The sequence below is a fragment of the Solenopsis invicta genome, chromosome 14 (assembly GCF_016802725.1).
Source record: "Solenopsis invicta isolate M01_SB chromosome 14, UNIL_Sinv_3.0, whole genome shotgun sequence".
Taxonomy (NCBI): domain Eukaryota; kingdom Metazoa; phylum Arthropoda; class Insecta; order Hymenoptera; family Formicidae; genus Solenopsis; species Solenopsis invicta.
The window spans coordinates 8174707-8187324 of NC_052677.1; the positions used below are offsets into that span (position 1 = coordinate 8174707).

General features: G+C 42.8%; 1 protein-coding gene across 1 annotated transcript; it reads right to left on the reverse strand.

Annotated features, from left to right (window-relative positions):
• Positions 1-1547: 1547 nt before the first annotated feature.
• LOC105192905 lies at positions 1548-3050 on the reverse strand. The gene has a single exon (XM_011157196.1). It carries the CDS (start codon positions 3048-3050, stop codon positions 1548-1550), a length of 1503 nt encoding a protein of 500 aa, XP_011155498.1.
• Positions 3051-12618: the final 9568 nt, after the last annotated feature.

Consider the following 12618-nt stretch of genomic DNA (forward strand, 5'->3'; position numbering starts at 1 on the left):
AAATACGGTGAGGATACACTTAAAAATAGTTTAAATAAGTTAAGTCACAAAGAAATGTTTGCTAAATATAGGAATCCGTTGTTTAATAAGAGCGTGCTATGCGAAGCATGGAATTATGATCTAAGATATGAAGATAAATTGGGCAATAAGGAAAATACATTTGAAATATGGAACTTAAAATATAACATGATCACTAATAGAATTGATACAGATTATGATATTGAAAGAAGGTTGCAGGGCCTTAATCGTAAGAAAAAGAATTGTGATATTAAACAAATCAAAGGATACGTACAGGAAGATTTAAGTCTAATTGTTGATAACCCCGTCGATCTCGCGGTAAGATAGCGTCGCGAGGGAGACTAAGCGAAAAGCTGGCTTTCTCTGTTTTTATATAGATTTATTTCTCAGCCGGCAGTGGTCCGGATACAATGCACTTTGAGTCGAAACGAGAGGCGTATCACAACTTGAACTTAAGAGACTAAACTGTTATACTAAGTAATCGTGCCTGGCGACTGTACGTTAACGAAAAAATAAGAGAAGGAAGACGCCGTCTTGTTTAGTCGCCGCCTTAGGTGGGTTCTACCGAAACGCAATCGCGCGATGCCGGGTTTGCTCGAGTCGTGCCGAACTGAGCCGATCAGAAATAACTGATGCCACTAGAAACAAGGCCGAGCCACTAGGGCATTTCTCCGCGCGGGAAATATGATTGAGTCATTGCAGCGACTCTTACAATATAGTACTTAACAACGCCGGCCTCCTTGAAAGCACTGACTTTCAAATAAACAGCAAATAAAGAAATACATACACGAACAACGGTTAATGCAATTTGAACGCGACAGTAAGAGGGGGGACGCTTGGAGAACGCAACTTGACGCGATTTAACATTTTAATATAACGCAAACTGAATTTAAACGCATGAATAAATTTGAATATAACTGATCATTGAGCAGACAAAGAAGACGCAACAAAAAAAGAGAAAAAAAAGAAAAAAGTTGCAGGATACGCGCATTTACCTAAAATTAGGTCTTAACTTGTAATTAACAACGCCTTACAATGCTGCTCGTCCTCTAATGGCAGTATTGCCAGTTTTGATAACGGCGTTACAAACGTGGCTTTAGCCGTTTTGATGGTGGCCGTTCGAGCTACACCGTCGGAGCCAGGGTGGATTTCCAGGACGCGGCCCATCGTCTACTGCAATGAGGGTAGATTTGGCTGCTTAACAAGCACCACTTGATTGGAAAGCAATTGGACGCCTTTATCGCATTTCCATTTGGTACGCTCCTGCAACGAATGTAGGTACTCGCAGCTCCACCTACGCCAAAAATGCTGCCGTAATTGTTCAACTCGTTGCCTTCGAGTGAGCCAATTTTCATTGATATTGCTTACATCTAGTGGAGAAAAGATATTCAGAGGCGAGCCAACCAGAAAGTGACCGGGACTAAAGTAAGATAAATCATTTCGGGTCCGCGCTCAAGGGTGTAATAGGACGTGAGTTCAGAATTGCTTCTATTTCCGATAACAACGTTTGTAACTCTTTATATGTTAAGTTAGCGCCACCCACGATACGAGCCATGGGTCTTAACGGACTTTACTGCCGCCTCCCACAGTCTGCCGAAATGGGGAGCGTTTGGTGGAATGAAATTCCACGCAATTTTCTGATCGTTCAATAACCATGTTATGTCCGATTGAGTCTGTTGCTCACAATAATAATTATAGAATTCCTTCAGCTGATTTCGAGCACCTACAAAAGTGGTCCCGTTGTCCGAGTACATATGCGAGGGCTTGCTTCGGCGCAAGATAAATTTCTTAAAGGCGGCGATGAAGGCTTCCGATGTTAGATCGCTTACAACCTCAATGTGGACGCCCCTGGTGGCAAAGCATACAAAAATCGCGATGTAAGCCTTGTTAGTCTTTGAATTTCGGCGCTTGCCCTCGCGTATGGTCACGGGGCTGGCATAGTCGACGCCGCAGTGCGAGAAAGGTTTGGATACGGTGACCCTAACTGCCGGTAAGGAGCCCATCGTAGCTTCCAAAAACCTGGGTTTTACCCTAAAGCATGTTATGCATTTTTGTATGACGCTGCGGGTTGTCGACCGCAACGATAATGACCAGAATCGCTGGCGGACGCATGCCATAGTCGTCTGTGCACCCGCGTGCATGCCTCGAGTGTGCTCATTCTTTATTATTCGACAAGTCAGTTCATAGTGCCGCGGCAGTAGTATTTGATGATGCGCGTTGTATTGCAAATCAAAGTTCTTAAGTCTACCGCCTACTCGCATCAAACCGTCCTTATCCATGAATGGAGATAACAAAAGCAAACTACTGTTTGAGTTGATTGAATTCCCTTGGCTTAGGGCCTTGTAGTCATTTGGAAATGCTTGCATTTGCACAGTCCTGCACATGACACTTAACGCAAATGCCGTCTCGGAGGGCAATGGGCGCCCGGTAGGCACCTCGTGGCGTCGTGCCTTGGCGAATTTTAAGCAATAAACCAATATGCGGCATATCATATGCAGGCTGGAATGCCTTTCCAACAATTTGTCGACGACGTTATCAGTTTGAATGTATACTGTTGCAACGATCACCCTTTGTTCCGGAACGTCATCTAGCTCTTGAAACCTATCACTCGGCCACTGATCCTCGTTTAACTGTAAAAAGATAAGACCATGCCACCATATGGCCGCTGATGGCAGCTTGTGTGCACTTATTCTGCGCGATAGTATGTCGGCAGGATTGTTTTGAGAATTGACGTGACGCCACATTTTGATGTCAGTGGATCGCTGGATCTCGCCGACTCGATTAGCCACGAATACCGACCACCTACGAGAAATCGATGTTACCCAATTGAGAGTGATGGTAGAGTCGATCCAGAGAAACTTAGTCGCATTTGAGAGATCCACGGCCTTGCCGATTTTAGCAACTAGCCGCAATAACAAACATGCAGCAGATAGTTTGAGTCGTAGCAGAGATACGGTTTTAAGAGGCGCTACCCTACTTGGAGCACCACAACTCAGTGCGATAGACGCCCGCACTGACCTCCGTCCGAACATACACACAGGCTCCGTACGCCCGTTGGCTGGCGTCGCAAAAACCGTGTATTTGAAGCGATCAATGATTGCAACTGAACTTAATGCAGCAAGGAACGCTCAAGTCATTTAGACTCATCAAATGGGACTTGAAGTCCGCCCATCGAGTATGAATCTCTTGAGGAACGAATTCGTCCCAATGTGTGCCCGCTAGCCAGAGCTCCTGAAGAATGAGCCTTGCTGCAATAGTGACGGGGCCCAAAAGACCCAAGGGGTCAAATAACCTAGCAGTTTCTGACAGGATGGTGCGCTTAGACACCAAATTGCAAACAAGGTCAATCCTGTAGGAAAAGTAAAATAAATCTTGAAGTTGATTCCAATGGATGTCTAGAATTGATGATTCTATGTCGTTCTTGATAGTAATTAACTCGGCATCGACATTGTCAACGCCGTCGAGTAACTCTGAACAATTCGACGCCCATTTGCTGAGCTCGAAACTCCTCCGCTTCAGTAATTTGATGGTTTCATCCCGAATCGTTCATACTTCCTGAATTGTATCTGCTCTGGTGAGCAGGTCGTCAACGTAGAAGTCGCACCTAACCGATGGGGTATTGATTGGCTAAGTGCGTGAGGCACCTGGTGGCCAGGTAAGAGGCAGAAGCCGTACCGTATGTAACTGTGGCTAATTCATATGTATTGACCTCGTCGGGGTTCTCCCTCCATAGTATGCGTTGGAAGCAGGTTTGAGATGGGTCCATCAGTATCTGTCTGTACATCTTGATAATGTCAGCAGTGATGGCATAACAAAATATTCGAAATCTGAGTAGTATTGACATTAAGTCCTGTTGGACTACGAGCCCTACCATGAACGTATCGTTTAAAGATACGTTTGTGCTAGTCTTACAAAACGCGTCGAAAACAACACGCAGTTTGGAAGATTGACCTGAGACTTTATGGACGCAGTGATGTGGCAAGTAAAACGACACGGGTGCCTCAACGGATTGCCCATCAATGCGGTGCATGTGGCCTGCACGAGATGAGCGTGCCAAGCGAGAGATATCTGACCATGAAACGAGAATATTGCATCTTTAATTCCGGATCACGGTTGAGGCGTTTTTCGATCCCCCTTAATCGCTTGAGTGCGATGTCGCGGGAATCTCCGAACCTAGAAATAGCTGCTCCTTAACGGGAAACTTGACAATGTATCGGCCATGAATTCTGCCTCACGTTGTCTAAAAAATGTTGTTCGCATTGCCTCTCCTCTATTGTGTAACCCTCGGGGGCGTTGAATTTATTGTCAATTTGCCAGAGGCGTGCCAATTGATCGTGAAGCTGAACGTTTGTTATTGTTGCATGCAATAAACTTACTATCGGTGAATTTGGCGACGGATTGCCAATCCGACCGGCCAATACCCATCCCAATCTCGTTTTTTGTAACGTGAATTGCTTGCCAAGCGGTTTGATTTGACCGATGCAAAGGAGGTCCTAGAATATTTCAGCACCGATCAATATGTCTATATCCGACGAGGCATGAAATTGAGGATCTGCCAATTTCACGTTATGTGGTATGTTGACCGCGTGCCGTTTCAGATTGAGACCGGGAAGCCTTTTCGTGACTCTGTCTGTGATTATACAACCTATAGTAGCATTGTACGACGTTAGTCTTGATTGCAATTTTATTTGCACTGTCTGTGAAGTTACCGCGGTTCCGCTTATCTCCAAGATTGATATATTTATTTGCTGCGACTTTAAGCCAAGACTTGCTAAGAACTTTTTAGAGATTAAGTTGACCTGGGACCCGGAATCTAGTAAAGCCCGGCCCGGCGTAAGAGAACCTTGGCTATTGTAGACGTACACTACTGCTGTGGACAATAAAACTTGACCGCCGCTGAACACGCTTGAAACTGGGACGGTTGAAAGATTAACTGACGTCGACGCTTCGTCGTTGCCCGCACCGCGGTTTGATGAACTCAAGGAGTCGCTGCTCGAGTGCAGCAACGTATTATGTTTCAATTCACAAACTCGGTAACCTCCGGAGGTGCAGTTACTCGCCACGTGCGTAGTCAAACGCAAACAATTCGCACATAATTTTTTATTTCAGGTCTCTGATATCCTTTGGACCGTGGAAAGCGCGAGAAAATCTTTACAATAGTACACGGAATGTTCGCCTTGACAATAATGACATGTTGACTTGACAGTTACGGCACAAGATTGTTTTTTAACATTGGACTGAGAACGCGTACTAGCTGTTTTCGCGGATAAATCATGTATTTTTCCCGTAGCTTCGAGCACTTGACACTGATGTGTCATGAATTCAAAAAATTGTTTTTGAGTGGGCAACTCGTTACCGATCAACGAAGATTGCCACTCACGCAGCGTAACCAAGTCTAACTTAGAGCTTATGACGTGTATTAACAAATCGTTCCATTTATCTGTAGGGCGTTTCAATGCCTGAAGGGCGTGAAGATGCCGCACCGCGCCGTCCGCAATTTTGCATAATTTGACGCAGTTTTCTTTAGCCATCGAGGGCAATGCCATGATAGCTTTAATGTGACTCTGAACTATAACGTGCTTGTTATCATAGCGGTCTTTAAAGAGCGTCCACGCGACCTCGTAATTGAGATCTGATATTTCAAGCAAATCGATAACCTTGCTGGTATCGCCGGTGAGTGAGGCACGTGTAAGATATCTTTAAGCTAGCGTCGAAATGACTCAGGCTAGCAACAGCGTTGCGCGCGTTGCGGCTATTTCCTCAGGGCCAAAGGGATCGCGCCACACTTTTACCGTTATGCGACGCTATGGGCATGATGCAACATGAGGCATCTCAGCCCTTTTCGGCATTCGTTAGATCACTGCCGTGGTAATCGCACGTTTCACATAACCCTTTGTATATCCGCCGAGAATAAACGAGTTTACGGTTATTTGTCTTCTTCCTTGCACCAGGCCCTCCCTTCTCATTTGCCTTTTTATTTACCTAATCCTATTTCCTGACACTATCAATTAATATTCTTTCTTTCTATTATTTTTATCCCCCCTTTACACACGTAAGTACTGAAGCTTATGTATGTTGCTCAAAGTCGCGTGGGAATGTATAACTGAGATGAACGTGTTGTGAAACGGAAACCACTCATTGTACTTGCCCGAGAACACGGGTAAATTCAGCTTCGGTAAACGCACGTGTGTTAAAAAGTGCAAGAACTCGCGACTAGCCGACGACGAAGAGCTGGTACTTGACGGTACGCTTATGGTGCTCGCAAGGGGAGTAATTGGTCTTATAATTTCCCGCATTTTTGCCGCCAACGAATAATATTCGTCCTCGAACGTGGCTCGATCGCGAGCCTCGGCGTCGTCAGACAATCCAATTTTGTTTGTACATTGTCGTAATCCGCCCAGCATTTATCTAACTTGATTTTGCGCTCTTTGAGCTGAGCCAGTATTGATGGGTTAACTAAGCGTATCGCGTCTACGTAAGTTTTAATTCGCGTACACGACGCCTTGATAATGGTGCGCTGTTTTTTTAGTGGATCGTTATCGTCAGGCATTTTGAAGAGGACAAAAGGCTATCGGTTCGCGACAACTGGTTAGCTATTACCACCGAAAGCTTATCTCAATGGCGCGCACACACGGTGTCGAGTGGTACGGGCCGTTGTAGCTGAGGGGCCCCCCTCGAAGAAGCAATGATCGCGTAATGGCGGCTGGGCAGCTTGATGTTGTGTGGTCCTTTCCGCAATACCCTCCTTGCTGTGATCGAAAGCCCTGCTTTTGAGTACCGCGTCGTGCGGCCTTGCTGCTATAGCGTGTCCGCTTGGCTGAACCGCTTCCTCAAAATTGCAGCGCGCCTGCTTGATCAGGGGCCACGCGTCCGATTGGCCGGATGCGCTCCTAGACGATGCCGCGCGCTTACTTAATTCGGCGCCACGTGTCCACTTGGCCAGACACGATCCTCGGCAGCGTGGTGCGCCTGCTTGGTCAGACGTCGCGTGTCCGCTTGGACAAACACATTCCTCGACAATGCCGCGCGCTTACTTGGTTCGGCGCCACATGTTTGCTTGGCCAAACACAATCCTCGGCGGCATGGTGCGCCTGCTTGGTTGGGCGCCACGTGATTATTTGGCCGGGCACGATCCTGGCGAGGCGACGTACCCCTGCTTGACCAAGCGACGATTCTTGTCCGCAACGTGCCTGCTTGATCGGGCACCACGTGTCCGCTCACGAGACCGTTGCGTCGTCGACGATCGTCTATCGATGGCCGCTGAGCGTTCACTGATCACGCTTCGTTGCACTGAACCGAAGGGTCCATCGTTCACCGCTGCACTGAGATGCGGATTTCCTGAAGAAATCCGGCTCGAAGGACCAAATCTTGTTAATAACCCCGTCGATCTCGCGGTAAGATAGCGTTACGAGGGAGACTGAGCTAGAAACTGGCTTTCTCTGTTTTTATATAGATTTATTTCTCAGCCGACAGTGGTCCGGATACAATGCACTTCGAATCGAAACGAGAGGCATATCACAACTTGAACTTAAGAGACTAAACTGTTATACTAAGTAATCGTGCCTGGCGACTGTACGTTAACGAAAAAATGAGAGAAGAAAGACGCCGTCTTGCTTGGTCGCCGCCTTAGGTGGGTTCTACCGAAGCGCGATTGCGCAATGCCGGGTTCGCTCGAGTCGTGCCGAACTGAGCCAATCGGAAATAACTGATGCCGCTAGAAACGAGGCCAAGCCACTAGGACATTTCTCCGCGCGGGAAATATGATTGAGTCATCGCAGCGACTCTTACAATATAGTACTTAACACTAATAAATGAAGTAAAAAGTAAATACAATTTAAATGATAGGACGCTCATAATGTATACAGATCAACATTCTATTTCTACAGGAGTCAGTGTGATTTTAGAAGAACAAGAAAAGGGGCATTATTTTAGTTTGCCTAAAGAATGTTCCATATTTACAGCGGAAGCTACGGCTATCGGCAGCTTTGAAAATAGCATTTAATAAGATAAATTCCTTTGATAATGTCGTTATTTTTTCTGATAGTTTATTGACATTGCAGGCTATTAATAATAACAGTATTAATGTATATAGAAATAAGTATATTTTAGAAATTGTTAGATTACACACTTGTTTCAAAGATTTATATGCTAAAAATGTAGTTTATGTATGGATTTCGTCTCATGTTGGTTTTACGGGAAATGAACTTACGGAATATTTTGCAAAAATGGGCGCCGAGGAACCGGTAGATAACAATAATAATCTAGAGGTACCTGTTAAAGATCTCATTAGTATATATAAAGAGGACGCATGGAAGAATACTCAAAATATTATAGGTAACGAATCCAGATATAAGGAAATATTTTATTTCAATAATTTCTATGACGGTAATAAGAAACATCCGTGGTTTTACAAGTGTAATATGGAAAGGCAGTATGTTACATTAATTAATAGACTGAGATCGAATCACTACAATCTGAACGCGTCGTTGGCCAGGAAGAATTACATAGAAAGTGTGAGATGTGAATGCGGTTACGAGATGGAAAACATCAATCATATAGTGTGGCGCTGTCGTAAGTACAATAACCAGAGAAAGAGGCTTTGGAGAAAACGACTTGAGAAGGTGAAGTGTATACAAGATATCCTGAAGAGAGAGGATTGGAAGAAATTTGAGATCATTTATGAGTTTATCAAGAAAGTAAAAAGAGTCATCTAGAATCGAGACTCGCAAGTGCAAGCTAATTAATTAACAAATTGGGGCACTCAACATCGTCGCCCTTGCGTAGTATAACCACAATTACCGTTCCGGTTTGGTTGAATACGCGTGTCCATAGTAGGACACAAAACCAAAAAAAAAAATACTCGATTTGTGTCCGCATCGTATAGTTATTCTCGATTGAAAATGTCAGTTTACAAGTTAAATTCTCGTCATTTGGTTTCTGCTTCAATATGAAGAAATCTGCAGCTGAAGCTCATCGAATGCTCTCACATACTTATGGCAAGACTGCTATTAGTGAAAAAACGTGTCGTGAGTGGTTTCAACGTTTTAAGAATGGTGATTTTGACATCAAAGACCGGCATGGCGGTGTAAGAGAGAAGATGCAGAATTGGAGGCATTACTTCATGAAGACTCGTGTCAAACGCAAGAAGAATTGGCAGGATCATTAGGAGTGACTTAACAAGCCATTTCAAAACGCCTGAAAGCCATAGGAATGATTAAGAAACAAGGAAAATGAGTGCCGTACGACTTAAAGCCGAAAAATGTTCAACGGCGTTTGTTTGCTTGTGAATAGCTGCTTGAAAGGCAAAGACGGAAGGAATTTCTGCATTGCATTGTGACTGGGGACAAAAAATGGGTTCATTATGATAATCCCAAGTGCAGAAAATCATGGGAACTTCCCGGCCATGCTTCCACGTTAACGGCCAAACCAAATATTCACAGTTCAAAGATCATGCTCTGTATTTGGTGAGACCAGCTCAGCGTAGTGTATTACGAGCTGCTAAAACCGTCTAAAACAATCACAAGCGATCTGTATTAAAAGCATTGCCTCAAAAAATGAGTAGTTTTTTTGACGCAAGATTTGTACGCTACTGAAATATGGGAGAAAGTAGCGATGGACAATATTTTGAATTGTAAATGTTAACCAGTTTTTTACAATAAAGCCTCGAATGTCGAAAAATACGGCGGAAGCAAAGTTGAACACCTAATACGAGGTGTGTTCAAAAAGTATCGCGAATTTTGTGTTTTTTCAAAAATTATTTATTTATTCATGAATATCTATTTTGTCCTCTTCAAAGTAATCCCCATGAGATATTATACACTTGTGCCAACGGTTTTTCCAATCTTCGAAGCACTTCAAAAAATCATTTTTTTTATCTTGTTCAGCTCCTCCTTCGATGCCGTCTTTATCTCGTCAAGCGTAGCGTAACGTCGTCCTTTCATGGGCCTCTTCAGTTTAGGGAACAAGAAAAAGTCACAGGGGGCCAGATCTGGGGAATACGGTGGCTGCGGCATCATTAGTGTGTTGTTTTTGGCCAAAAAGTCGCGCACAAGCAACGATGTGTGAGCAGGGGCGTTATCGTGGTGCAAAAGCCAATTTTTGTTCTTCCACAAATTCGGGCGTTTCTGGCGGATTGCTTCGCGCAAATTGCGCATAACTTGCAGGTAATATTACTTATTGACCGTTCTACCCTGTGGCAAGAACTCAAGATGCACCACGCCCCTGCAATCGAAGAAAACTGTCAGCAAAACTTTCACATTCGACCGAACTTGGCGCGCTTTTTTCGGTCTTGGTTCGTGCGGCAGCTTCCATTGAGATGATTGAGCTTTGGTTTCCACGTCATAACCATAAACCCACGATTCGTCACCAGTTATGACCCTCTGGAGCAAATTTGGGTCGTCGCGGACAGAGTCCAACATCTCATTAGCAATGTTCATGCGATGCTGTTTTTGGTCGCAATTGAGCAATTTTGGTACGAATTCCGCGGCGACCCGTCTCATGCCCAAATCATTGATAAAAATCGAATGGCACGAGCCAATCGATATGTTTAGGTCCTCAGCAACTTCTCTAACGGTGATTCGACGATTGGCCAATACCATTTTCTCCACTTCATTAATTTTTTCGTCTGTTGTTGAAGTGCTCGGGCGTCCGGCACGCTCTTCGTCGTTCACATCTTCTCGGCCTTCTGAGAACATTTTGTACCACCGATAAACGTTGCTTCGGTCCAAGGTAGCTTCTCCGTATGCCACAATCAACATTCGGAATGCATCCGCGCACTTAATTTCGTTTTTCACACAAAATTTGATACAGGTTCTTTGATCCATTTTTTTGAATAGGTAAAAATCGAAGACGATCCAAAACACGTGCAAGCAAAGCAGCTGTCAACAATTAAGTGAACATTCAAAATGGCCGAGCTTGTCGGCATAAGTGAGAGACATGAGTACCAACATAACGCCACAAAAAGATCGAAATTCGAATATACGTAACCCGCGAAAATTCAAAATTCGCGATACTTTTTGAACACACCTCGTATATACATATTAAACTAAGAATTAGTCTAGAATAAATAGATAGACAGACGGATTGGATCAGAGATAATTAACTCTTACAAGGACGCCCGTATTATAATAGTGAGGAACACTTAAAAAAGGACAGGATGTGGTCATCGAAGAAATGACATATTGTTGGCCGGAACTAGTGATAGGATATAGGAGGGAAATTACCTATTTTGAGGGATCTTTTTGGCGTAAAAGGAAAAAGGGATTTTTTTTCTAATATTGCAGTTTGGAAGGGAATTTCTATAGTAGTCACTTGGTTTTAGTTTTTCTGATAAATTATTAAAAATATGCTGTTTTTATAATTTTACACAAAACACTTCTATACTAGAATTGACCGCGTTCGGCAGACTCAGTAGTTGTAAGTTTTCCGTTGAGTATTGTTTGTTGATTGGTTGGTTCTAAAAGTAAAAACTAATCACATTTAATTACTACTAAGCGGTTTGTTCTGCTGAACATAGTCATCGAATCGTTACCGTTTGTACCAATTTCATAAAAAATCGAAGGCGAAAGGATCGATCTTTCGCAAAATCGATTCTTTTCTGGCAATCTTAGCCTTTACGGTCTATACTCTACACTCTACATAGTCGCAACAAAGTAAATTCAAATGTTATTTTGTGTGATACCAAAGCAGTCTATGATCCCAGATCCATGTGCACAGAATTAATTTAATATGTAAGTACATAAATAAATATTGTTAAATAAGAAAATGATTTTTTAAACATAACCTTAATCTATAACCTCCAATTTGTGTGGTGCAGCAGCTCGACACAGAACAATAATATGAAAATGAATACTGAAGAGGACAAAAAAAGACAAACTGGAACAAAAATAGCTCATAAAACTAAAAAGTAAGTGTTTTGTTATAACTGGTTGGAGAAAGAGAAATTTAAGCATTGGGTAGCTCTTGTGAAAGAAAATAACAATTTATGCAAATGCATTTGCTGCAACAAAATTCTAGCGTGTGGAAAGACGGAACTGCAAAAACATGAAAAAAGTTTAATTCATCAAAGAAAATCAAAATTAACTAAGTCAACTAAAAAATTGGATATACTTCTTGATAAAGCTACCAAGGAAACAATCAAGCAAATGAAAAAAGAAAAACGGATTAAAAACGCTGAAATACTTTTGTCAAATTTTATAGCACATCATAACATAGCATTCTGTAATGTAGAACATCTAGTGCCAATGTTAAGAAATGCTTTTCCAGATTCCCAAATTTTAAAAGATGTACAGTTACATCGAAAAAAATGCACGTATATTATCAAAAATGTTATAGCTAAAGTTGAAACCGAAAATTTAATAAATATTTTAAAAACTGTAAGTTTAATTTTAAAGTATATTATTTTGAACATTAATGTATTATTTAGTTCATTATTCATTATTTTAGGAAAATTTTTCAATACTGATAGATGAGAGCACAGACATATCTACCCGAAAGAATTTGTGCATTTTAGTGCAATATATTCATTCGCAAAATCGACAGGTTCAAGTGCAACTTTTGGAACTTTTGCATATAGATGCAACTGATGGCTCATCTGAAAAA

What these genes read in the sequence shown, in the direction of transcription:
- LOC105192905 (XM_011157196.1), bottom strand. Translation starts at nt 3,050, where the DNA reads ATGTTCGGACGGAGGTCAGTGCGGGCGTCTATCGCACTGAGTTGTGGT.